The sequence below is a fragment of the Diceros bicornis genome, chromosome 18 (assembly GCF_020826845.1).
Source record: "Diceros bicornis minor isolate mBicDic1 chromosome 18, mDicBic1.mat.cur, whole genome shotgun sequence".
In the NCBI taxonomy this organism is placed as follows: domain Eukaryota; kingdom Metazoa; phylum Chordata; class Mammalia; order Perissodactyla; family Rhinocerotidae; genus Diceros; species Diceros bicornis.
The window spans coordinates 3,405,542-3,432,081 of NC_080757.1; the positions used below are offsets into that span (position 1 = coordinate 3,405,542).

The following is a 26,540-nucleotide window of genomic DNA, read 5'->3' on the forward strand; positions in this document are numbered from 1 at the left end:
TGCCTGCTCCTCCTGCTGGCCGCCCTCACTTGCTCCTCCTTTTCCTGGCTGAACGCATACCTTGAAGCCCAATCCAGGACTGGGCCAAGTGAGGTGGTGGTGATGAGCCTCCCGTGGGCTACACTGCCTTGCCTGTCCTTGGTGGGTCGCAGGCCACCCCTGCACAGAAGAGAATAGAGGGGAGATGGTGGGCCAGAGAGGAACCTGATGGGGCACCCGGTGACAGCTTCGCTGGGCAAAGTGGTGACAAGAGAGGCGAACTGCTCGCCCAAGTGGGGACACCCTGGCTCTCAGCGATGCTGCCAAAAGGGTGGTGGATAGAGGGAGGGCTAGGAGACTCTTCCCAGGCTTCCCAGCTCCCAGCCCCAGGCCGGTGCTCCCTCCCACCTCACCCCTCCCAGGGCAGGCTCTGGAGGCTGCCCGCCTTGACAGGACCCAGGCTCTGCCACCCACCTCTCTGAGTCTCCATTTCTTTTCTTTTGGTGAGGAAGATTGGCCCTGAGCTAACATCTGTGCTCATCTTCCTCTACTTTATATGGGACGCCGCCACAGCATGGCTCGACGAGCAGTGTGTAGGTCTGCACCCAGGATCTGAACCAATGAACCCTGGGACACTGACGAAGTGGAGTGTGTGAACTTAACCACTATGCCACCGGGCCGGCCATCTGAGTCTCCAGTTCTTAATCTGTGAATGGGAGTCATCATGGGCACGAACATGCCAAGGTGTAAGACGCCTAGCACCTCAGTTCCCCCGCAGCCAGGATGCCCTGCCCTCACCCCCAGGCCCAGCACACCTCCGTACTGCCCCAAACCTTGTCCTCTGGGGGCTTTGTGCTGACCCCTCTGGGAGAGCATCAGTCTGAGTGACACCCAGGTGCCCAGGACTCTGTCCTGTCCTCTCCTGGTGCCAGGGCTAGTGGCCTGGGCAGCAGAGGCGCAGTGCCCAGGGGGCAGGGCACATGCTGCAGCCCCTCCTCTCGCCCCTTAGTCATTAACCAGGCTGCAAGCTGACATGGGCCGCTGGGCAAGGGTGGCTGCGGGACTGCTCAGGCGTGCAGGGCTGCCGGTGGCCCAGGCTTGGGATGGACAGCCTCCAGGACGCAGTCCCCCCGGGCCGAGGGGGCCGCTGCCCTATCCTCTGCAGGCTGGTCCCCATCGGCTTTGGGGCCGAGGCGTGGATGCTCCTTGTCCTTTCTGGACCCCTGGTAAGAAGGTGGGGTTGGGGTGCCAGCGAGGCTGGTGGCCAGATGCTGTCTAGGCACAGCACGGAGGTGTGCCAGGGGCTGATCACACCTTTCCCCAGAAGATGCCCGTGGTGACCATGTCCAGGCTGCACTAGGGACTACTGCCCAGAGCAGGTGACAGCAGGATGGCTGTCCCAGGGTGGCAGTGGGGCCAGACCTCCTCAGCAGCAGGCAGCCCCCACTCACAAGGGGTGGATGTGTTGTTCTTCAGAAACTCACTGGGAGCCTGGGTTGAAAGACCCCCAATGACAAGTGAGATCCATTGATGTAGGAGGGTGTAGGTCTCCCCTACTGGGCATTTGCTGGGGGAAAGAAGGGGCCTCCTGCCCCTTTTATTTCCAACAGGAAAATAACCTTAGATACGTTTTTTTCTGACCATAAAGGCTAATCAGTATGTGCTCCCTATAAAAATTTCAGACAAAACGAAAGGTTATAAAGAAGAAAGAAATTAATGTCATCCCACCACCTGGACATAACTGTTACTAAGATTTTGGTGTATTTTATTGCACTCCTTTTTTGTTTGTATGTGGCCTGACCAAATGATTATAATAACATCAGTAGCAGCACCAAATTTTTGCATAAAGCTGTCTACACTCCAGGCCCTGTGCTAGTTGCTTCTCGTGCATTCTCGCACTTTTAGACAGGGAAACTGCAGCCTGGAGGTTAACGCAGCTGCTGACGGCAGAATGGGACAGGACTCAGGTCTCCTGACTTCCAACCCTGGCTGCTGTGTCAGCCCCGGCCACAAGGCTCGCTTCCCCCGGTGAGGGCGATGTGCCCAGTGGCTGAGTGTTTTTTGCCGGTCCTGGTGTGAGGCCCCCAGGACCCGGAGAGGCGTGACTGCGGGGCCGGGCTGTGCGGGGCGGAAGCTGTGGGGTCGGCAGGGCTGAGTGGGGCCCTTGACCCTGGCCGCTGGCCTCCAGTTCCTCTTCCAGCTGCTCACCTTCATGATCTACATCGTGAGCTCTGTGTTCTGCGGGCACCTGGGCAAGGCGGAGCTGGCGTCAGTGACCCTCTCGGTGGCCGTGAGTACAGCCAGGCCTGTGCAGGGAGGTTCCCTCCCAGGCTTCCCCCGGGCTTCCAGGGAGAAGACACAGAGCACGAGGGCTGACAGCTGCTTTCACAGCTGGGACCCGAGGGCCTCGCCCAATGACACACAGGCTGTGCAGGCGGGGCCCAGCCCAGAGAGGGGACTTGGGCTCAGCTGCACATCAGAGCCTTGCTGGGAAGCCCCCCTAGGATGCAGGGTCCCCTCCTCGGGCCTTGCCTGACAAGCCCTGTGTTTTCTCCTGGGTGCGGCCAGTTTATCAATGTCTGCGGGGTTTCCGTAGGATTCGGCTTGTCCACGGCGTGTGACACCTTAATGTCCCAGGTTGGTGGACCTCCTGGAGCTGAGCAGGGGCAGAGCCGACTTCTCAGCTGCTGCAGAAGCAGAGGGGGTGGGAGCTCACCAAGGGTCCCTCAGTGCCCGCTGGATCTGAGAGCTCCTCAGACAGGCCCGGGGAGCAGCTGCCCCCGGCCCACCCCCAAGGACCGTGTGCTGTCAGGACCCTCTCCTTTGAAATAATCTGTGTAGACAGGCAAGAAAGCCGTGAAAGGAAAAGGGTGGAGACAGTTCCCTGACCTTGTGTGTCAAATGCTGAGGGGGCACAGATGGGACCCTCTTGCCCTCAGGGGCCCACAGCCCAGTGGGGTTCAGCTCCCCCTGGGGCGTTCTGGGCTCGCAGCGGGCCTGGGGACCTGGGTGCTATCCTGGCTGCCACTTACCAGCAGGGAGCCTTGGCGAGCGCTCTTGGAGCCTCCCTTGCCTTAGCTGTGACGCGGGGGAATGACGCCTTCCTTGTGTGGTGCTTTGGAAGAATGAGGACCGTGGGTGGACAGAGGCCTGGCAGTGCCTGGCACAGGGCTGAGGCTCAGTCCACAGCACTCTAGAATTCTGTGAGTGGGCCGAGCCCTGCAGAGGCAGCCACCCCAGGCTGTAATCGAGGGGCTGGATTCGCTCCTGAAGAGCTGACCAGTGCCTGTGTGCTGGGTCCATCTCGCAGCTCGCACCATCAGCGGGTGGACGCGTTGGCCGGGCTCACCCATGGGACAGAGGGAGTGCTGAGGCACGGGTGGCCTGACCCAGGCCGGGGCTGTTTTGCAGAGCTTTGGCAGCCCCAACAAGAAGCACGTGGGGGTCATCCTGCAGAGGGGCACGCTGCTGCTGCTTCTCTGCTGCTTCCCCTGCTGGGCGCTCTTCCTCAACACCCAGCAGATCCTGCTGCTCTTGGGGCAGGACCCGGTGGTGTCCAGGTACTGCTTGGCTCCTGCTGGGAAGCTGGGAGGGAACCCCTGAAGAACCCCACCCCCCAGACCCCATGCTTCTCTGGGTCACAAGTGTAGCTCCTCTGGGGATGGTTCCACGGTTTGGTTTTGGGATCCTCTCTCTCCAGCTGTAACCATGTGGCGCAGACAAATGGCCAGCTTTAATCTAGGAGGAAAGGAGAAAATAAGGGATTTGCGTGTTATTTGCATTTGTGTCTCAGCACATAATTGGAGCTTCACAGATGCTTTTGAAGAAATGAAGTGTGCACTACCCCATATTCCAAAAAGGAGAAAGAGGACTAAACCAATTTCTGTTGAACAACACAGTTTATTATTAATTTTAGAAATGTCCCCTCATGGGAATACCTTGCTTCTTTTATATTATGTGCACTTCATTTGGTTATTTCTTGGTAAGATATAACCTTTTTTTCCTCCCCTTACAAACCACACGTTACTCTGAATCTAAGTTCCCTGGTCACAAGGCCCCGTGGTTGGTCCAGGCCCCTCCTCCGGGTACCTTCCCAGCATGGGGGAACAGCATCCCGACTGTCACTTGTCTTGGCCGAGATCTGTGGGGGCTGGGAAAGCCTCTCCTCAAACCTGAGGAGCCCAGATGTCCCTGGGCAGCTGCCAGCCCCCAGTCTTGGAGGGCAGGGCCTGGTCAGCTCTGGCGTCTCTGGTTCTCTTGCAGGCTGACCCACGAGTATGTGCTGATTTTCATCCCAGCACTTCCGGTAAGTGCCACTGTCTGCCGAGCTCGGAGGGGGCTGGCCTTACACGCCCCTAAGTTCTGGCTTTTGATCTTTCCCCCCCGTCTGCTGGGGAGGCCCATGAGCCGGCAGTGACTTCTCCCTGTGCCATGAGGATGGCTGAAGGGGCAGGAGAAAATTTCCCATTCCAGTCAGGGCAGGTGGAACTTTTAAGAAGTAACATAATTTTTTTTTCGGATTAGAAAACCCTTTATTGGAGAAATTGTGGAAAGCACGGGTAAGGAAAATTTCAAATCACCTATAATCCTAGCACCCAGAGAAAGCATAGGTTAATATCTCTTTCTGGGATTATTTCTATACATGGGTGTGTGTGTTCAAACACACATAGACATGTATAGCTTGAAATGGGGCCAATGTATCTTGTATTAGAACCTGCTTTTTCCTTTTCAAATATGTCATTAGTCTCTCAATATGATTAAATAGCTTTCTACAATATCCACTTCAAAGGCTATGTAGTAACCCATAGTGCCATAATTTATTACCCAATCCCTATTTGTTGGGTACTTAGGTTGTTTCCAATACTTATTACTATAAAGAAGATTGTGAGAAACATTCTTATAGAAAAATCTTTGTGAACATTTGTAATGATTTCCTTAAGGTGTCTTGGAATTGGAGTTGCTCTGTCAATGGCTTTTGATACCAATTCGTACCAATTCTACCCCTACTAGCAACACTCTCATCAGACAGAGCATTATTATGAAACATTTTTTTCCAATTAGAAATAAGTTGTTTTAACATGCATTTTATTGCTAATGAAGTTGAACATTTTTTCATGTATATATTGATCATTTGTTTTTCTTCTGTGAATTGTTCATACTCTTCACTTATTTTAGTGGGTTAATCTTTTTCTAATTATTTAACTTGTGTTAAAAAATATCTTAACCCTTTGTCATACATGTCAGAAACATTTTTTGGTTGGTCACTCGCCTTTTAATTTTTTTGATATTTTTGACTTAAAGAATTTTTAATGTATATGTAACAGATCCATAAACCCTATCCTTTATTATGTCTGTCTTTGATGAGACTAAAAACACTTAACCCATTGCAAGATTATCTAAACATTTGCCATATTTCCTTTGAATCCTTTTATGGTTTCTGTTTTTACATTTAAGACTTTAATCCATCTAACAAAATTTTCCTAAGATATTACTGTTGAATAGTCTCTCCTTTCTCCATTAATTTATTAAATACTAAATATGCAGTGTATCTACTCAGGTCAGTGTCTGAGATTTCTAAACTGACAGGTGGTCTGTATGTCTGCTTGGAACTCACTGCTACACTATTGGATCTGTTGAAGCTTCGTGACACATGTCAGTACCTGGCAGCATTATCGAGGATGGCCTTGCCACCCAGAGTTCCTCTTCTGGTCTCTGGAACTGCAGCAACCCTTCATCCTCCATGGCACCAGGGGGTGAAGTTCTTAAGGAGGGAGCTGGGAAGTGATGGGTCATGGTGTGTGCAGGGTGCCTTAAAGCATGCCCCGGCCTGGCAGGGTGTACCCCAGCCACACCCCCTGTCCAGAAGACCAGTGCCATGACCTCTTGGAGCCTGGCCAGCTCCAGATTTCTTCCGTATCATGGAAACCGCCTGAAAAGGCTGTCGTTCTCCTCCAAGTCTCCCTGGAAACCATCCTTGGACCTTCAGACCAAGGTGACGGTACTTTGTCAAACAGGGCTCTCAGGGTAGGTCAGGGAAAAACATCCGATAAAGTCATCACTGTGGCAACTCCTTTATCAAAGAGAGCAAGTCCCTCCCAGAAAATGCTGCTGCAAAATTTAACTACCCATCAAATAACGATAATAATAATGACTAATAATACTTACCTGACACTTGGAATGCTTAAGTTTGCCAAATACTGTTGTATAAGCACTTTACAATATTAACTTTGCATATATACGTAAATATTAAGTATACACACATTACTATATACACACACACTATTATCCCCATTGTAGATGAGGAAACTGAGACACAGTGAAGTTAAGTAACTTGCCTAAGATCACACAGCTCATAAGAGGCAGAGCCAGCATTTGAACTCAGCGGTGGAGTTCCAGCTCCATGCTCTTAATCACTGTGTCATCCTGAAGAGAAGTAGAGGGCTAAGGGGAGGGATGGGGCAGGAAGGCGCAGGCCCTGGGCCAGGCTTTGATAGAGGACAGAAGAGCACGGGCAGTGCCCCCGACACAGACACTGACACGCCTGCCCCTCTGTCTTCCACAGAGAGCGAAGGGCCTGCCACCCCTGTGGGGTCTTGAACCCACTTGGCAGAGGCTGCTGGTGGCCAGCACGGCTCAGTTCCCACCAGTCCCTCAGTCCAAGGCCACTCCCTCCAGATTCTGGTCTCTGGCGGCCAGGGCTGGGAGAGCCAACAAGCCCCTCCTGCCTTCTTATCTCCCCCTGTGGCAGAGCGGGAGCCTGAGGGGCCTCTCCTCCTTGGGCAGGCCCAGGGCACGCATCAGGTGGCTACAGGTTTCACCCCACCTGCAGGGTCCCAGACATGCTTTGGCGAAGTAATTGCCCCAAACGCAGGTATCTAAGAAATATCTGTTAATGTTCATCTGGTGTTTTTTTTGTAGTTGTTGTTGATTTGTGTGTGTGTGTGTGTGTTTTATTTTATACAGGTGACTTTTCTTTATGGCCTGCTGGCAAAATATTTGCAAAATCAGGTACAGGTCCCTGGCTAGAGGGGTGGCGCCCTCCCCCAGGACACTGCCTTGTCCCAGTGGGAAGGGGTGCTTGGGGCTTTTCCCCTCTGCACCATCTGTGCACCTGTTGAGACGTGTCCTGACCTCTGGCACAGGCACCAGCGAGGAGCTGTGTGTCCCCAGCCTCTCTCCAACCCCCAGCCGTGCCTGGGCTTATCCACATCCCCTCGGTCCTGCCCGCCCCTTAGCAAGGCCAGTTTTCATTTGTTTCAGGGGATCATCTGGCCCCAAGTCCTCAGTGGTGTTGTGGGCAACTGTGTCAACTGCTTGGCCAACTACATCCTGGTTTCCCTGCTGAGCCTGGGCATCAGGTGAGCACCAGGGCTGGTGGGCTTCAGGGGCCCAGTTGGGAAGCACTGCCCACCAAGCACCCCACCCCTGACCAGGGGTGACCGGGCAGGCCAGTCACCATCCTTTCCTCACCCATGACAAGGACTGTGGAGGCTGCCTGTGCCGTCCAGAAGTGGGGGTCCTGGAGAATTGGGGGGGCCTGCTGGTGCCCTGGGTTCTGGGGGATTCCCCACCAAGGAGACAGGGAGAGGAGCCACTCCTCACCCCTGCCCCAGCCCACCAGGAGAGGCTGAGAGTGGGGACCTGGCAGGGAGGCCCCCAGGACACTGTAGTAATGGTGCCAGGGGCACCCCTGGCTCCTGGGTGAGGCTGATCCCAGGATAGGGGTGCTGGCCAAGCCATACGTGTGCCCCCTTGTTACCGGCACCTGGGTTCTTGTTGTACCCCAGGATGGAAATCAAGAGAGACAACAAACGGGAGTAGGAAAGTAAAAGTTTATTAGCTTGTGCATAAGACAGGCACAAGGGAGCTGGTGCAGAAAGGAAAGGGGCAAGTGACGGCTTGTTAGGGAGCGGGATTGTGAGGCTTTTATTAGGCAAAGGCTGGGGAGGGGCCTTGCCACTGCAGGTAGAGGTGGGGTTGTGCTTGCGCCTGTGCTGTCGTGTAGCATGCTACTACATGCGACGCGTGTATCATTAGCATGCTAGCTCTCCACCTCTGGGTGTGATTTTTACTGTGGTAATGGGGCTAGGGTCACCTTCAGTGGACTCCTGGGTGCCAGGGTGCATGCGTAAGCCCAGGAAAGTTCTGAAACTGCGGAATGTGGATCTTGGGGGTCTCTATCTGATTCCCCTAGCTTGCTGATTGGTTAGGGGCCTTATCTTGTTAGGCCAGGGGCCTTGCACATGGCCCTGTCTCTTAGGCTGGTTCCTGTCTCACCCTTCCTCCCTATGCTGGCTTCAACAGGGGAGCCGCTCCCTGTCCCCCAGGGTCAGAGTCAGTCATCGGCTCCAGCCCTGCTCTCCCTCTTTCCCAGGGGCTCTGCTTACGCCAACACCATCTCCCAGTTCGTGCAGACCACCTTCCTCTTTCTCTACATTGTGCTGAAGAAGCTGCACCTGGAGACGTGGGCAGGTGCGGAGGCCCTGGCTTTGGGGGCTGAGCAGGCTAGCAGTGGGCAGGCCCCCAGCATAGGCTCAGGGCGTTCATTTGGCAGGCAGAGGGCCCAGTTTGAGCCCTGTTGGTGGAGCCCTGTCTCAGGCCTCCCTCCATTTCCCTTCAGGGCCTCCCTCCCCTTTGCTCCGTCCCTCAGCACCCCCATCCCAAAGTCCTGGCCGGGATCCCCCCATCCAATGTGTCACGGTGCGGAGCCCTGCTGGGGACAGGCCCAGGGAGCTTTCTGGATGCTCTGGGCTTCCTGATCTTAGGATGGTGATTAGAGTAATAACACAGATAAAAGCCCAGGTGTCAGCAGGGGGCCCAGTGCCTGACATCCCTGACCTCAATTAAACTTCACAACACCTTATTATCCCCATTTTATTTAGTGGAGGATATTGAGACAGAGAGGGGTTAAGTAATTTGCCCCAAATGTCAGAGGTTGTACATGGAGGGGCCTGGACTTGAACCTGCACCTGTTTACTCCCAGGCCTCGGTTCCGAGCTTTTCTGCCTCCTGAAACCTAACTCTGTAGACTGTGGGCTCCTCTTCCAGTCATTTCAGAAAGAGCTCTCTAGGCCCCGGAGCCTCGTTCCAGGGCGGAGGGGTCCTGCGTGGCCTCTGCAAATCTGCACAGCCCTATCTACCTTACGAATCCTTTTGGCATCTTTGATCTCACGCCATCCTCCCACAACCCTTTCAGGGAGGAGGGCAAAGATAAAGACTGAAATTTTCAGATAGGGAAATGGAGCCCAGAAAGGGCAGGGTTAGTGGCCTAAGACCCTGTGGGGAGGAGTGGGGGACCCTACCCGTGGCCGAGGCTCCCATCCTGAGCTGCCCTGTGGTGCTGGTCAGGTGAGCTGGTGCCCTGTCCCTGCATCCTCTTCCCACTCGCTAGCACTGGACCAGCTGGTACGTCTTGTGCAAAGTACGCGGAGCTGCTGAGCTGAGCCTGGGAGTGGGCAGAGCCAAAGCCCGTCAGGGGCTCCCAGCAGTGGGTGGGCATGCAGGGTGGGCTGCTGCTCAGCTCTCTGGGCTTCTGTTCCTAGGCTGGTCCAGCCAGTGCCTGCAGGACTGGGGCCCCTTCCTCTCTCTTGCCATCCCCAGCATGCTCATGATATGTACTGAGTGGTGGACCTACGAGATTGGGAGCTTCCTCATGGGTACGTGGAAGAGTGTGGAGTAGGGAACTGTGTGGGTGGCTCACCCAGCTCAGAAGCCCCCTCCCGGGGATGGGTAGTTCACCAGCCCCGCCCAGGCTGGATCTGTTGCTTGCAGTCTCCCCACCAGGCTGTGAGCTCCCAGAAGGCAGACCTGGGCCTTTCGTGTTGGGATCCCAGCACTGCCCAGCATGGGCCTGGCACTGAGTGGGCACTGCAGGGGAGGTCGCCCAGTCAAGGATGGAGTGAGAAACTGAATGACCTGGGGCATGAGCATGGGCAGGCTTGGCAGGTGTGGGGCTCTCATCTGGCGCAATGTGTGCTCATCAGAGCACTCAGCACAGAGTCCAAATGGCCTGAGGATCAGAAGGCCAGGACTGGAACGGCCCAAGAGACCTTCTAGTCCACCCCCCGCCCCCATTTATAGAGGAGAAAACCGAGCCCCGGGAACAAGAGAGACTGTCCAGAGTCATGCAGTCACACACTGGCAGGGCTGAGACTTGAACTCAGTTTCCTGGCCCTGGTCCAGTTTTTTCCCTTCCTCACCATGCCACATGCCACATACACAGAGGAGTTTGTCTTGAAAGACAAACCGTACAGGGGAGCAGCCTTCAGGAAATTCCATAATAACTGGGCAGGATTTTCCTGGAAGGCTGAAGGCCAAGGCCAAGTGGGAACATTTTTTGTTGCACATCTGCCCTTTGAAGTCATATCCACCTTGGCCTCCAAAGCAGAGGGGCGCTGTCAGCCCAGGGTCTGTTAGCTGGCCCTAGGGCCGGGCGCTCACTGTGTGCCTCTCCCACAGGCCTGCTCAGCGTGCTGGACCTCTCTGCCCAGGCCGTGATCTACGAGGTGGCCACTGTAGTCTACATGGTGAGGCTCCTCCGGGGGCACCTTTGCCACACCCCCCAGCCCAGGCCAGCCCCCCGATGGCCTGGGGGTGTCATATGAGGAGGGGCTGGCTGTCACCCCAAAGGTCATCTCTGTCTTCTGAGGGACCCTCCCGGACCTCCCATGCCCATCAGGTCCAGACCCTGCCAGACTCACACACAAGTAGCCCACAGCCGCTCTACCAAGGGTAATATTGAACTTACATGATGTTAGAATTTTTTTGAACTAATTAGCACCATTTAAAATTGGGAGATTTCACATCACAATTTGGATTTTCTTGAAAAATGGGACATTCCATTTAGCAGCTCGCCCGCATTCCTGCACACTCAGGTGAACACTGGGTGACAGCAGACCCTGTGGGGGCGTTTCCTCTCCTCTCCCCACAGAGACATGAGTTGTCCCCTGTCACTCACGTACACACCTGCCAGCCTCCTGGGACAAACAGTCTGTGACCCCAGCTTTAAGCAAGGGATTCACCAAAATCTATATTTACAAAACCAATTTATAAGGTGATTCTTATTTTTACAAATGGTTTCCACAGAATTTTTGTTTTTTCTTACAGGGAGCTTTTCTGGCGTACTTAAGACCACATTCATCTCTTTAAAATGCATTTACTCATGAGTTTTTGGCAGCACACTGATTTTGGCCACAAGGCCAGTCTGCCTGCGATGTTTGGAGCGGGTGGGGGTGGATTGGCTGGCTCAGTTGGGGTACCTTCACCCCATCTCCCAACCTGAGATTTTACTGCCTGTCATCAGCAGCCATGTGTGCCCTGTCTCCTCACGCCGCCCCCTGGGATCCATCCTGCCTGCCTGCTCTCCTGCCTCTTGGCCAAGGCTGGAGGGCTGCTCCACCTCTAGCCCAGGCCTCTTCCTGGCTCTGGACCCACCCGATCCCAGGAGCAGGAGGGTGGCTCCACTGACCACACCTTCTTATCTCTGACCCTAGATTCCCATGGGACTTGGCATGGCAGTCTGTGTCCGAGTGGGGACGGCCCTGGGAGCTGCAGATACTGTGCAAGCTAAGCGATCGGCCATCTCAGGTGTTCTCTGCACAGGTGGGCAGAGTCCTCTCCTGGGCGAACTTGGGAAGTTATAAAGTCAAGGCATAGCCCAGGGGAGGGCCTGGCACATTGGAGTCAGGGCTGGCCTTGGGAGCCGTGGCGTTTACCTTCCAAACCCGCTCTTCCTGTCATCTGGCCCAGAGCAGCCCCTGCTGACAAGTTGACGGTTGCCCCTGAGCAGCAAATATCTCTCTTGCCTGCTGTGCTCCTTCCTCACTCCTTCCCTGCTGCGGGGTCCTTGGGCTCTCCTGAAGGCAGCTTTCAGTTTCCAGCACTCACCTTAATATGACCCTGTGAAGGCCCTTCCTCCCCAGGCTTCTTCCTTCAGCCACCCAGGGTCCTTCTGCAGGCCTGCCCTTGCAGCATCCCCAGGAGCTTGGCACTTGCCCATCCCGCCCCTCAGAAGGAACCAGCCTTGTGTCCTCCATCATGCCTCTGCTTTCTGAGATTCACGTCAGCTCTCTGTGGAGAGCAGTGGCTCTCAAGCTTCAGACCGCTTTGGAATCCCCTGGAGGACTATGTCAAAGCTCAGATTGCTGGGCCTCACCCAGCAGAGTTTTTGATTCAGTACTTTGGAGATAGCGGGTCTAAGAATCTGCATTTCTAACAAGTTACCAGATGATGCTGATGCTGCTGGTCCAGGAACCCCACTTTGAGAACCACAGGAGGAAAGGCATTTTATGTGTCCCTTCCTATGGGACTGCAAAAGACTGTCTTAGTCCCAGTGAATGACTCTAATGCAGGGGACTTCAAGCTCCTGGGTGTGGATGGCTGGGCTGACTTACACTGACTTGAGCTAGCTCCTCCACGGGTTGGGGTCAGTCAAATGCCGTTCCTTTTCTCTCTTTCAGTTGGCACCTGGCTGGTTGTGGGCACCCTGTTGAGCATCGTGAAAAATAAATTGGGGCGTATTTTTACCAATGATGAGTAGGTAATCAGTTTTCTTCAGTCACTTCTGGGAAATGTCAGAGTGGTTCCCAGCTGGTCCTCAGAGACTTGCCACGTGCCTGGCTTGGTGCTGGATCCAAAGAGAGCAGGACTAGCCCCGACTCTGCTCTTGCCGGGAGGAAGCCAGCATCTGTGCTTGTCCACTCGGGCCGTGGCCTCCACCACTTGCTTTTCAATAGACAAGATGCTAATCGAAGGGCAGTTCAAAATTGTGGGGCTCTTCTAGGGTTTGAGATGCGGCCTGTAGATATATAGAAACTCAGGGCTAGGAGTGTCTGTTGCCTTTGCGTGGGTAACTACCTCTATTCCAAAAATTTGGGGGACGAGGCGGAATAGAGGAATATGAGTGGGTCTCCAAGAATAGTCATGTCTTAGTGCTCCAAATGAACGTTCTTTCCTGTCTCCTCTGCAGAGAAGTCATTGCCCTGGTGAACGAGGTCTTGCCGATTTATATCATCTTTCATCTATTTGAGGCCATCTGTGTGAGTACTGTGCTGATCTGTAGTCTGACTCCTCCCATATCCATGAGCCCTCCCTGAGGCCTCATAGGGCTATGAGGATTAACTCATAAATACATGTAAAGGGCTAACTGTTTAGTTAGTGCCCAATGTATTTGCTCATATTAGTTCTATTATTATTCAAAGCAATGACTCTCCTTCTCTTCTGCAATTCCAACAATGCAAAGGATGAATGCAGATTAGCAAAACACTGAAAAATTGCCCCAGTGTAAACTCACAAATCTTTTCCTTCCTTATTCCTCAGGATCTGGGGCCCCGGGCACTGACCCATGCTCTCAACCGGTCAAGGACTCAACAGCAAACCCACCCGGTTGCCAAAGCAAAGAGACATTTCTGAGGAGTGAGTCAACTCAGAATACAGAGTTTTCTGCTCCTTTGATTACTAAAGGACAGGTCCCATTTAGTGCAGATTGGAATTATGTGAAGTTTTAAAAGCATGACATAAAAAAAGGCACTGAAGTTGTTTTAAAAGCAGAATTTGAAATCCTGTGTCTTCTACTTTACATCTTGACTTATGTGAGCTCTTCAGGAAAGCATCCCTAGCGTAAAATCTAACAGCTCTGCGGAGGAGTGTGTGCTAGCCAGCGGCTTGGAACACTTGCACTCTGGGCTGTGCCTGGCCTGGGGAAAAACACCTGTACGATAATTATCATCAACTCTTATAAAAAAAAAATAACCCATTGAGAGAAATTATATTTATGGAGAATTTCTCCAAAAGACTCAGTGCACTCTCTCCAGTTCACTGCATATTCTAGGATTTGCCTTTGAATCCACCCGGGCATTCAGATAGCAACATACTTGGAACACAGGTTCTTAGCCTCAGCAGAGCAGCTTTCTCTGGACTGCGTTTTGTCATCACATCCACAGCTTTTATCACGGAACAGTAAAAGAAACTATCTTATGGAATCTATTATTGCTTTTGTCATAGGATATTGTTAAGGACACTATTCATATCTTTTCTCTAGCTGTGAGGTGAGGCCACAACTGAGAAATTCTTGCAATTAAAGGTTGGGAACAGCTTTGCATTTCTCACTGAATTAAGCATGCCTCCCCTCCGGTGGGCAGCCCTTCTCTGTCAAGGACTTGGAAGCAAACACACAGCTCGTGATTGTAAGGGGTCTTCTAGCTTGTGTTCTGCATTCTATCATCTTTCCTCCTGGCAATATTTATATTATTCTTAATTTATGTTTCTCATTTTTATTTTGTATTTTTTACACTTTTATTGAGTTATCATTTACATACCATAAAATTCACCCATTTTAAGTGCATAATTCAATTATTTTGAATAAATTTAGAGTTGTGCCACCATCACTGCAATCCGGTTTTAGAATATTTCCATCACCCCCAGAATTTCCTGGAGCCTCTTTTGCAGTCAATCCCTGCTCCCATGACCAGCCCCAGGCCACCCAGTGATTTGCTTTCTGTCTTTGTTGACTTTGCCTTTTCCGAACATTTCATAGAAACGGAATCATACAATATGTAGTCTTTTGTTACTGGCTTATCTCACTTAGCATAATGTTTTTGAGGTTCATCCATATTGTAGCATTTTACAGGACTTCATTCCTTTTTATGGCCAAATAATAGTCCATGGTGTGGATACAACCCATTTTGTTTATCCATTCACCAGCTGATGTACATTTGGGTTGTTTCTGGTTTGGGTTGTTATGTTAAGCCTGCTGGGAACATTCACATACAATTCTTTGTGTGGGTATATGTTTTCATTTCTCTTGGTAGAGTCCTAGTTGTTGAATTGTTGGGTCAAATGATAAGTTTATGTTTAAGTTTTTAAGAAACTGCCAAACTGTTTTCCAAAGTGGCTGTACCATTTTGCATTCCCACCAGTAGTGTATGAGGATTCCAGTTTCTCTACTTGCTTGCCAATGCTTGGTATTGTCTTTAAAAAAAAAGATTTTATTTTTAAGAGCAGTTTAGGTTTATAGAAAAATTGAGCAGAAAATACAGCGAGTTCCCATAAAGCCCCTCCCTCCTCTCAGTTTCCCCTATTATTTACATCTTGTATTAGGAAGTATATTTGCTAAATTGATGAGAGAATATTGATACATTATTAACTAAAGACCATAGTTCACATTAGGGTTCACTCTTGGTGTTGTACATTCCACGGGTTTTGACAAATGTATTGTGACTCATATCCACCATTATAGTATCATACGAATAATTTCACCGCCATAAAAATCCTCTGAGTGCCACCTATTCATTTCTTCCCTTCTCCCAGTATCCCCCATCCTCTAACCCCTGGAAATCACTGATCTTTTTATTGTCTCTATATAGTTTTGCCTTCTCCAGATATCTTATAGATGGAATTATACAATGTAGACTTTTCAGATTGGTTTCTTTCACTTAGAAATATGCATTTAAGTTTCCTCCATGTCTTTTCATGGCTTGGTAGCTCATTTCTTTTTAGCACTAAGGTATATGATCCATTTTACTTTTTGTGAAAGGTGTAAGATCTATGTCTAGATTTATTTTTTTGCATGTGGATGTCCAGTTGTCCCAGCACCATTTCTAGAGAAAAACTATCCTTTCTCCATTGAATTGCCTTAGCTCCTTTGTCAAGAGTGCTAAATCTAGATATATCACAGTTTGTCCATTCATCTGTTAAAGGATATCTTGGTTGCTTCCAAGTTTTGGCAATTACGAATAAAGCTATAAACATTCTTATGCAGGTTTTTGTGTGGACATAGTTTTCAACTCTTTCTGTAAATACCTGGTAGCATGATTGTCGAATAGTATGGTGATACTATGTTTAGCTTTGTAAGAAAGTGCCCAGCTATTTTCCAAAGTGGCTATACCATTTTGCATTTCCATCAGCAGTGAATGAGAGTTCCTGTTGCTCCACATTCTCACCAGCATTTGGTGTCGTCAGTGTTTTGGATTTTAGCCTTTCTAATAGTCGGTATGGTGGTATCTCGTTTTTTTTTTAGATAATTTTATTTATTTATTTTTTTCCCCCAAAGCCCCAGTAGATAGTTGTATGTCATAGCTGCACGTCCTTCTAGTTGCTGTATGTGGGATGTGGCCTCAGCATGGCCGGAGAAGCGGTGAGTCGGTGCACACCCAGGATCCGAACCCGGGCCGCCAGCAGCGGAGCGTGCGCACTTAACTGCTAAGCCATGGGGCCGGCCCTCATTGTTGTTTTAATTTGCACTTCCCTGAGGACATATAATGTGGAGTGTCTTTCATATTGCTTATTTGCCGTCAATTTACCTTCTTTGGTGAGGTGTCTTTTGCCCATTTTAAAATTGGTTTGTTTTCTTATTCTCTTATTTAAGAATTTTTGTATATTTTGGATACCACTCCTTTATCAGATATGTGTTTTGAAAAGATTTTCTCCCAGTCTGTGGCTTGTCTTTTCATTTTTTTAACAGTGTCTTTCACAGAGCAGATGTTTTTAATTTTAATGAAGTCCAAATTATCAATTTTTTTCTTTCATGGATTGTGCTTTTGGTATCACATCTAAAAAGTCATCACCAAACCCAAGGTCACTTAGATTTTCTCCTATAATATCTTCTGGCAGTTTTACCATTTTGCATTTAGGTATATGATCCATTTTACTTTTTGTGAAAGGTGTAAGATCTATGTCTAGATTTATTTTTTTTTGCATATGGATGTCCAGTTGTTCCAGCACCATTTCTAGAAAAGAAACTCTTCTTTCTCCATTGAAATGCCTTTGCTCCTTTGTCAAAGATCAGTTGACTATTTGTGTGGGTTTATATCCAAGCTCTGTATTCCATTCCACTGATCTCTGTGCCTTTCCTTCCTCAATACCACACTGGCTTGACTACTGTAGCTTTACTGTTGTCTTGAAGTTGGGTAGTGTCAGTCCTCCCACATTGTTCGCCTTCAATATTATGTTGGCTATTTGGGGTCTTTCGCCTTTCCACATAAACTTTAGAATCAGTTTGTCAATATCCACAAAATAACTCTCTGGGATTGTTTCTCATTTTTATTACAGCCATCTCAGTGTGTCTGTACTCGTATCTCACTGTGGTTTTAATATGCATTTCTCTAATGACTAGTGACTAATGTCGAGCCCCTTTTTGTGTGCTTATTATCCATTTGTGTGTCTTCAGTGAAATGCCCATTCTAGTCTTTTGCTCATTTGAAAAATTGAGTTGCTTGTTGTATTAGCTTGCTAGGGCTGCTGTAACAAGTATCAAAAACTGAGTGGCTTAAAATAACAGAAATTTTTTGTCTCACAGTTCTGGAGACCAGAAGTCCTAAATTAAGGTGTTGGCAGGACCAGTCTTCCTCTAAAGGCACCAGGGAATGATCTGTCCCAGGCTTCTGTCCTAGCTTCTGGCAGCCTCAGGAGCTCCTTAGCTCATAGATAGCCATCTTCTCCCTGTGTCTCTTCACATCATCCTCCCTCTGTGCATATCTATGTGTGCAGATTTCCCCTTTTTATAAGGACACCAGTCATACTGGTTAGGGCCCACCCTAATGATCTCATCTCAACTTGATCCTCTGCAAAGACTCTATTTCCAATTAAAGTCACATTCACAGGTACTGGGGGTTGGGACTTCAACATCTTTTTGGAAGACACAATTCAACCCCTAACACTTGTCTTCTTGTTGCTGAGTTGTAAGAATTCTTTATATGTTCTACATACAAGTCCTTTATCAGGTATATGATTTACAAGCCCAGCCTGTGGCTTATCTTTCATTTTCTTATTGGTATCTTTTGAGCTGCAAAAATTTGCGCTTTTAATGTAGTCCAATTTCTCAATTTCTTTTCTGTTATGGTTCATGCTTTTGCTGTCATATATAAGAACTCTTTGCCTAACCTAAGGTCATAAAGATTTTCTCCTATGTTTTCTTCTAGAAGTTTTATAGTTTTAGCTCTTACGCTAAGGTTTATGATTCATCTTGAATTAATTTTTATGTATGGTATGAGGTAAGGGCCTAAGTTAATTTTTTTTTTTTTTGCCAGCACCATTTGTTGGTGTGTGAAAGGCTATCTTCTCCTCAGTGAATTTTCTTGGCACCTCTGTCAAAAATCAATTGATCATAAATTTAGTGGTTTATTTCTGGATTCACAATTCTGTTCCATCAATTTATATGCCTACTCTATGCCAATACTACATTGTCTTAATTACTGTAGCTATTTTATAGTGAGTTTTGAAATCAGTTAGTATGAATCTTCCAACTTTGTTCTCTCTCTTTTTTTTTTCCAAAGTTGCTTTGGGTCTTCTAGATTCTTTGCATTTCCATGTGTATTTTAGAATCAGTTTATTAATTTCTATCGAAAAGCCTGCTGGGATTTTGAAAGGAATTGTGTTGAATCTAGAGAGCAATTTGGGGAGAATCATCATCTTAACAATATTGAGACCTCCAATCCATGGACACAAAATCTCTCTCCAATTATTTCGATCTTCTTTAATTTATCTCAGCAATATTTTGTAGCCTTCGATGGACAAATCTTGCACTTATTTTGTTAAATTTATCCCGAAATATTTTGTTCTTTTTGATGCTATTGTGAATGGAACTGTTTTCTTATTTTCATTTTTAGACTGTTCATTGCTAGTTTTTATGAATATAATTGATCTTTGTTTATTGATCTTTTATCCTGTGACCTTGTTAAGCTCATTTTAATAGTTTTTCTGGGTGTGGATTCCTTAAGATTTTCTACATATAGGGTCCTGTCATCTGTGAATAAAGAGTTTTACTTCTCCCTTTCATCTGGCTAGAACCTCCAGTACAATGTTGAACAGAAGTGCAAAGAGCATACATCTATGCCTTGTCCCAACTTTAGGGGAAAGTATTCAGTCTTTCAGCATTAAATATGTTATCTGTAAGATTTTTATAAATGCCCTTTATCAGGTTGAGGAAAGGCCCTTCTACTCTTAGTTTGATGAAATATTCACTCATGAATAGGTGTTGGATTTTGTAGAATGCTTTTTCTGCATCTATTGAGGTAATTACGTGATTTTTGTCCTTTATTCTATTAATATGGTATAATTACATTCATTGATTTTCAGATGTTATACTTTGCATTCCTGGGATAAACCCCTTCTGATCATGGTGTATATCTTTTCTATATATTGCTGAATTTGGTTTGCTAATATTTTGTTAAAGATTTTGTATCTACATTCATGAGGAATATTTGTCTGTAATTTTTACTTTTCCTTGTGATAGTTTGATCTGACTTTGGTACTAGGGTAACATTGGCCTCATAGAATGAATTTGAAAGTGTTCTCTCCTCCCATACTTTCTGAAAGAGTTTGTAAAGGATTGGCATTATTTCTTCTTTAAATATTTGATAGAATTCACCAGTGAAGCCATCTGGGTCTGGGCTTTTATCAGATTTTAAATTAGTTCAATTTATTTACTTGTTACAGGTCTATTCACTTTCTATTTCTTATTGATTAGTTTTAGTAATTTGTGTCTTTCTAGGAATGTATTCACTTCAAATAAATTGTCTAATTCTTTGGCATGAAGTTGCTCACAACATTGCCTTGTAATCCTTTTCCTTATGGTCAGTAGTAATGTCCCTTCTTTCATTCCTGATTTTGGTAATTTGTATTTTCACTTTTCTATTTTCTTGGTCTTATTTACCAAGGTCAAATCATTGGTGTTTGTCAATTTTGTGAATCTTATCAAAGAACTAGAATTTTTGGTTTCATTGATTTTCTCTGTTGTTCGTCTGTTGTCTATTTCAATGACTTCCGCTCTAATCTTTATTATTCCTATCTTTCTGCCTATCTTTCTGCTTTATTTAGGTATAGTTTGCTCTCTTTACTAGTTTCCTGGAGTAGAGTATTAGGTTATTGATTTGAGACCTTTTTTTCTGATCTAGGCATTTAAAGCAATACATTTCCCTCTAAGTACTGGACCTAATAAATTTTGATATGTTGTTTTACTTTTCATTCAGGTCAAAAGATTTTAAAATTTCTCTTGTGATATATTCTTTGACCCATGGATTTAGAAATGTGGTTGTTTAATTTCCAAATATTTGGGATGTTCCCAGATTTCTTTCTGATAGGCTTCTCTATTTAATTCTGTTGTGGTCAGCGAACATATTTTGTATGAATTAAATCTTTTTAAATGTATTGAGACTTGTTTTGTGGCCTAACATAGATCTATCCCATAGAATGTTGCATGTAACCTTTCCCCAAGGATTGTTTTTTTTGTTTAGTAATCTGCCTGGACTAATTCTGTGAGTCCTGCCTCCTGCACAACCTCTAGCTGCTGATCTCTCTGCTCAGTTTATTTTTTCTTATTTTTAAGCTTAGCTTCCTACGGGTCACCCCTATGTCTGCATAGCTCAGTGTTCAGCCAATTATTTCTTTGTAAGTTGTGTCGTGTTCAAACTCTTCCAACGACTGGTAAGTCTTCCATTCTCTGCTGAAAGTTCTGAGTGTAGGCTTAGAGCTCATTCAAAGTACAGGCTGTTTTCAAGGCTGCCCCAACTTTTACTTTCTTCTGGGTCCTCTTGTGTCTTTTCTGCCCGTGTGCATAGGCTCCACTGTCCAGGATGTGTGGGAGGCTTGGGCCTGCTCTGGTCTCTGCTACATGTGCGCACAGCCTGTGGTCAACCTGGGATGCATGGAGAACTTATCGAGCACCCCCCTCCCCCAGCTGTTTCATCTCATGGAGCTCCCTGTTAAATCCCTGTCTAGTCCGCTGGTCTATCCACTACCTCAGGCTAGCAGAGCCACTGGCCCTTCCTGTGTGCCTGCCACTGAAATTGCCACTTTAATTCACAATGCTCTAAATCAGGGCTTCTCAACCTCAGCACTACTGACCTTTTAGGATGGAAAATTCTTTGTTGTGGGGGCTGTCTTGTGCCTTGTAGGATGTTTAGCAGCATCGCTGGATTCTACCCACTAGATGCCAGCAGAATTCCCCAGTTGTGACAACATAAAACTGTCTCCAGACATTGCTGAATGTCCCCTGGAGGGCAAAACCACCCCTGGGTTGAGTAGTACTGGTCCAGAGCACATCAAGCATAATTTGGGAAGTCTTTTTTTAGCCAAAAAAGATCATATTCTGTCATGATATATAATAATGAGAAATGTGCACACCATATTTCAAAGTTCAAGAGGCACACATCTCCTATCCCCAACGCATTACCTCTTTGCTCAAATGTGTAAAAGCAAACCACAAAATACTCCACATCCCTCATATTAACAAAATAGAATAACCAAATATCTATTGATAGATTGTGCTGACTGAGCGTGAGCTGTGCCCGTAATTCTTTAGTTCATTAGATCTGGGATCATATTGGGAGGATGAGACTAGTAAAAGAAAGCAGAGTACACATTCTCCAGAACAATTCTCATCTGTGAGAATTACAGTGACAGCAGTGGGCAAGGGCTGCCTATCTTGTAGGGAACAAGATGACACCTTCACTCGCCATGTGTAGTAGGCAAATAATGGTCCCTAAAGATACCCATGTTCTAAACCCCAGATCTGTGAATGTTATATGGCAAAAGGGACTTTGCAGATGCGATGAGATGGGGAGATTATCCTGGATTATCCAGATGGCCCAATGTAATCACAAGGGTCCTGATAAGTGAGAGAGAGAGGCAGCAGTCAGAGAAGATGTGATGACAGAAGCAGAGGTTGGAGTGATGCCATTGCTACCTGGGGGCCAGGAGCCAAGGAATGCAGGCAGCCTCCTGCGGCTGGAAAAGACAAAGAAAGATTCTCCCCGGGGGCCTCCAAAAGGAACCAGCCCTGACTTTAGTGTAATGAGACCCATTTTGGACTTCTAATCTCCAGAACTATAAAATAATAAACGTGTCTTGTTTTAAGCTACCAAGTTTGTGGTAATTTGCTACAGCAGCAATAGGAAACCAGCACATCACATCTCCCTATGAAGTTAGTCCAATTTCCCAGATCAGCTGGTTTTGGTCACCTGTCTTACCTGTACTTTCTAGCGAGGCAACGATAGACAGGAGGTGAAGATGGGGCTCTGGAGTTGTGTTCAAAACATAGCTACTTTTGTGTAACACTGGGCAAGTGACTTGACCTCTCTGACTCGGCCTCCTCACGGAAGAAAGGGGGATAAGAACACTCATCCCAGGGTTGAGAGAGTTAAATGAGGCCGTGCAACGTAAACTGCTTAGAAAAGTGCCCCTTGCATGAGAGCTGCCCTCAATCTCCTAATTAGTGACCTCTCGCCTCTTCCTGCCTCCCAGTGTGCCTATGGTGGAGTCCTGAGAGGAACCGGCAAGCAGGCCTTCGGAGCCATTGTGAACGCGATCATGAATTACGTTGTCGGCCTCCCGCTGGGCATCATTCTGACCTTTGTGGTCAGAATGAGAATCATGGGTATGTGTGTGAGAACAAGTCGGGTGAGGCCTGGGTGGTCATTGGACACTCTCCCCATTGTCATTTGTCTCCTGCAGGCCTCTGGCTGGGCATGCTGGCCTGTGTCCTCCTGACAGCTGCTGCCTTGGTCATCTATACTGCCCGGATGGACTGGAAGCTGGCTGCAGAGGAGGTGAGTGAGTCAGCAGCCCCTGGCCTGGAGTGACTGCTCCCCAGAAATACCCAGGGATGGCAGGCCTCAGCAGCAGTGATCCATGGTATAAGCCGGGGCTAAGGAGTCACAGAGGGGCCACCTCAGCCTCCACATCTGCTCCTGTCACTGTCATTGGGCCAGACAGTGCCAGTATAAGCAGCAGAGAAACACACTGAAACCTTCCTTAGCCAGCCCCAAGGGCTGAAAACTGAACAAAAGCAAAGAGCTCAGTCCAACCAGTCTAAGCCCAGATGAGGCCCCAAGAGCGTGGCGTGACTCTGGAAGAGGTAAAACCATCCCTCTGTCCACCATCCTCTTGGACGAACGCTTGAAACAGGGCAGCCCGCAAAGGCACAGCTCAGTCTGAAGGCAGAGCACAGAGGGGAATGTTCTGTCAAAGACCCGAATCCTACCGGGGTATAGTTTTGCCTTCATGTGTGGATCAGGTCTTCTTAACATCTAAAATGGATAAATATAGATTTAAAACACCACCACTTTAAAGCTCCCCCAAAACTATGAATATGTTCTGCTTCAGCTTGCAATGTTTTTTACCTTTTAATAACATATTTTTTTAATTGATGTCATAAGTTTATAACTGTGAGATTTCAGTTGTATATTATTTTGTCAGTCACCATATAAATGTGTCCCTTCACCCCTTGTGCCCAGCCCCAGCCCCCTTCCCCCTGGTAACCACCAAACTGTTCTCTCCGTCCATGTTAGTTTGTCTTCCACTTATGAGCGAAATCGTGCAGTGTTTGTCTTTCTCTGTCTGGCCTATTTTACTTAACATAATACCCTCCAGGTCCATCCATATTGTTGTAACTGGGATGATTTCGTCTTTTTTAATGGTCGAGTAGTATTCCATTGTGTATATATACCACATCTTCTTTATCCAATCATCAGTCGAGGGACACGGGTTGCTTCCACTTCTTGGCTATAGTGAATAATGCTGCAATGAACATAGGGGTGCATAAGCCTCTTTGGATTGTTGATTTCAAGTTCTTTGGATAAATACCCAGAAGTGGGACAGCTGGATCATAAGGTATTTCTACTTTTAATTTTTTGACAAATCTCCATACTGTTTTCCATAGAGGCTGCACCAGTTTGCATTCCCGCCAGCAGTGAATGAGGGTTCCCTTTTCTCCACAGCCTCTCCAACATTTGTGGTTTTTCGTCTTGGTGATTTTAGCCATTCTAATGGGTGTAAGGTGATATCCTAGTATAGTTTTGATTTGCATTTCCCTGATGATTAGTGATGTTGAACATCTTTCCATGTGTCTATTGGCCATCTGTATATCTTCCTTGGAAAAATGTCTGTTCATATCCTCTGCCCATTTTTTGATCAGGTTGTTTTGTTGTTGTTCAGTTGTGTTAGTTCTTCGTATAAATATTATGGAGATTAACCCCTTGTCAGATATATGATTTGCAAATATTTTCTCCCAGCTGTGGGTTGTCTTTTCATTTTGATCCTGGTTTCCTTTGCCTTGCAGAAGCTCTTTAGTTTGATGAAGTCCCACTTGTTTATTTTTTGTTTCCCTTGTCCAAGTAGACATGGAATTCAAAAAGATCCCTCTATGACCAATGTCAGTGTTCTGCCTATATTTCCTTCTAGGCGTTTTATAGTTTCACATCTTACCTTCAAGTCTTTGATCCATTTTGAGTTAATTTTTGTGTATGGTGGAAGCAGATGGTCTACTTTCATTCTTTTGCATGTGTCTGTCCAGTTTTCCCAGCACCATTTATTGAAGAGACTTTCCTTTCCCCATTGTATGTTCTTAGCTCTTTTGTGAAGATTAGCTTTCCATATAGCTTGCAATGTTTTAAAGGCTGGGCATAGATGCAGCCAGTGGTGAACGAGAGGGCTGGGGGGCTGACCAGGCGAGCTCTCTCTCTTTTAGGCTCAAAAACACGCCGGGGTGCAGCAGCAGCAGAGCGCTGAGAGCACGGAGAACGCTGCGGGCACGGCCCCCAGACTTGGGCCTGAGGAAGCTGTTGTATCTTCAGGTGATGCTGTCAGGGTGCTTCTGCTGGGTAGACACACAAATGCCAGTGGCACATGGCTCCTGGCTGCCCTGTGTGTCTATGCAATTCGGAAACATGCAAGCCCAAGCTACCTTTCTTCCTCGCAGCATGAAAATATTCTACGTGCCAGGAAGTCAACACCAGTATCTATTATTTAAGAGGCCCTGCACTAAGTACTTCACATCCTTAGCCTTGTGAGGCAGTGAGCCGTATCCCATTCTCAGATGAGGAAACAAGGTTGACAGTTTAGGTCTGGTCTACAGCTGTCGCTCTGGGCAGGTCAGCTTGGCTTGACCAACTGGGGTGGGGGCACTTGCCCTGTCTACCTCTCTGCACCCCATCAGACAGGCACCTCTGGTTTATACCCAATGTTTATATGATGAAGTGATGGCCTCAGCTCAGATGCCTCTTGCCCCGGCTTGGTGCTGAGTGCAGGCCCTTAGTTATCTCAGTGACCTCGCCTCGTCCTGGGCTATGCCTGACTGGTGCTGCAGTGAGCCAGGTGACTAAAACTCTGGGAGCTTCAATTCTCGAGGGAATCCAGTAAGGCACGATTGACTGAGCATTTAATATGTGCTCTGAAGGCCTACTGAAAGGTACATCTGATGTCATATGTCATCCCAAGGACAGGGTCCGAAAGGTACATGCCTCATCTCACCTTAGCAGTAGCTTTATCTATACATCAAATTCACTGTCTACGATGCTTTCCCACATAATTCCCTCCTCTGGTCCTGCTATGGAGTAGATAAGGCAGGCACGTTTCAATTGTATGGGCATTTTCCATTGTAAGGTGCAGAGGTCAATGAACCAGGCGCACAGTGTAACAAATGCAGCTAGGCCTCCTGATTCCAAGGCCAAAGCTGTTCCCACCCCAGCCCCCAGCACAGCTGAGTTTGCTCCTGTTTGCTTCTGCAGTGGCTACGGGCAGCTCCCCTGGCATTACCCTGACAACGTACTCAAGGCCTGGGTGCCATTTAGACCTCTTCAGGACTCCAGAAGCAGCTCATACCCTTTCAGCTCCTGCGAGCAGCCTGTCAGTGAAACAGCTGGCCATTCGCCGTGGGGCTGCTCTGGGGGCAGTGTCAGCCACACTGACAGCGGGGCTCATCATCAGCGTCCTCACCACCAGGCACTAGCAAAGCACCTTGGAGACAGAAAGGAAGCCAAGAGTGGCCATCCCACCACACACCCACACACGGGCCCACCCTACAGAAGCACCAATGGGATCCAGTGCAGGTGGACACTTTGGATCACTCCTCACAAAAAGGCCTTCGGCCAGTACTCCGTGTGACATGAGGGGTCTGAATTGTGCAGACTGACAGTTCTGGCACGGTCACATTGGCTTTCTCTTCTTTGACCTGGACTGCTCTTTAGAAGACATCAGCCGACTGGGAGAGTGAGAATCCTGGGATCGCTACTATTATTCAATAATGTAAATGGCTTCAAACTGGAGATTTCAAACCAAAACAAAACAGCAAAACCACTGTCACATTAAAAATTATGTAATTTGGGGCCGGCCCCGTGGCTTGAAGGTTAAGCGCGTGCACTCCGCGGCTGGCGGCCCGGGTTCGGATCCCAGGCGCGCACCGATGCACCGCTTCTCTGGCCATGCTGAGGCCGCGTCCCACATACGGCAACTAGAAGGATGTGCAACTGTGACATACAACTATCTACTGGGGCTTTGGGGGGAAAAATAAATAAAATAAAATCTTAAAAAAAAAAAAATCTTTAAAAAAAAAAAAAAAATTATGTACTTCCTAGGCAGAGTCTGCTGCCCAGATCTGTGCACAAAGCCTTTGTGAAGCTCTGAAAAGGGGCCCAGCCGGCCCTGTCTGGACAGCCCAGTTTACTGCGACTCCCATCAGCTCCCTGCCCCACACGGTCCCTGCAGATACAGGTGCTGTGAAACCTGGACAAGGGAATGGTGACTGCCCACAGACCCTTCACCGCCTTTCCTCCAATCCTTTCAGTCCATCA

The 26,540-nt window shown here is 47.9% G+C and overlaps 1 protein-coding gene across 3 annotated transcripts; it reads left to right on the plus strand.

The window, feature by feature from the left end:
- Positions 1-1,082: 1,082 nt before the first annotated feature.
- On the plus strand, positions 1,083-26,055 carry SLC47A2 (solute carrier family 47 member 2). Of its 3 annotated transcripts, none has more exons than XM_058559648.1 (17): positions 1,083-1,205; positions 2,168-2,269; positions 2,548-2,616; positions 3,391-3,539; positions 4,243-4,285; positions 6,943-6,987; positions 7,129-7,337; positions 8,354-8,451; positions 9,522-9,635; positions 10,438-10,505; positions 11,472-11,580; positions 12,438-12,513; positions 12,947-13,016; positions 22,216-22,348; positions 22,426-22,520; positions 24,440-24,545; positions 25,479-26,055. In XM_058559648.1, exons 1-17 carry the CDS (start codon positions 1,083-1,085, stop codon positions 25,697-25,699), a joined length of 1,830 nt encoding a protein of 609 aa, XP_058415631.1. In that variant the 3' UTR covers positions 25,700-26,055. The 3 variants fall into 3 exon arrangements, with proteins under 3 accessions (XP_058415631.1, XP_058415632.1, XP_058415633.1); XM_058559649.1 differs by having other exon boundaries at positions 7,240-7,337; positions 10,438-10,553; XM_058559650.1 differs by having other exon boundaries at positions 7,240-7,337.
- Positions 26,056-26,540: the final 485 nt, after the last annotated feature.

What these genes read in the sequence shown, in the direction of transcription:
- SLC47A2 (XM_058559648.1), top strand. Translation starts at nt 1,083, where the DNA reads ATGGACAGCCTCCAGGACGCAGTCCCCCCGGGCCGAGGGGGCCGCTGC. An exon ending in GCACCTGGAGACGTGGGCAG is followed by an intron (nt 8,452 to 9,521) that starts GTGCGGAGGCCC and finishes TTCTGTTCCTAG; the next exon opens with GCTGGTCCAGCCAGTGCCTG. An exon ending in CGTATTTTTACCAATGATGA is followed by an intron (nt 12,514 to 12,946) that starts GTAGGTAATCAG and finishes TCTCCTCTGCAG; the next exon opens with AGAAGTCATTGCCCTGGTGA.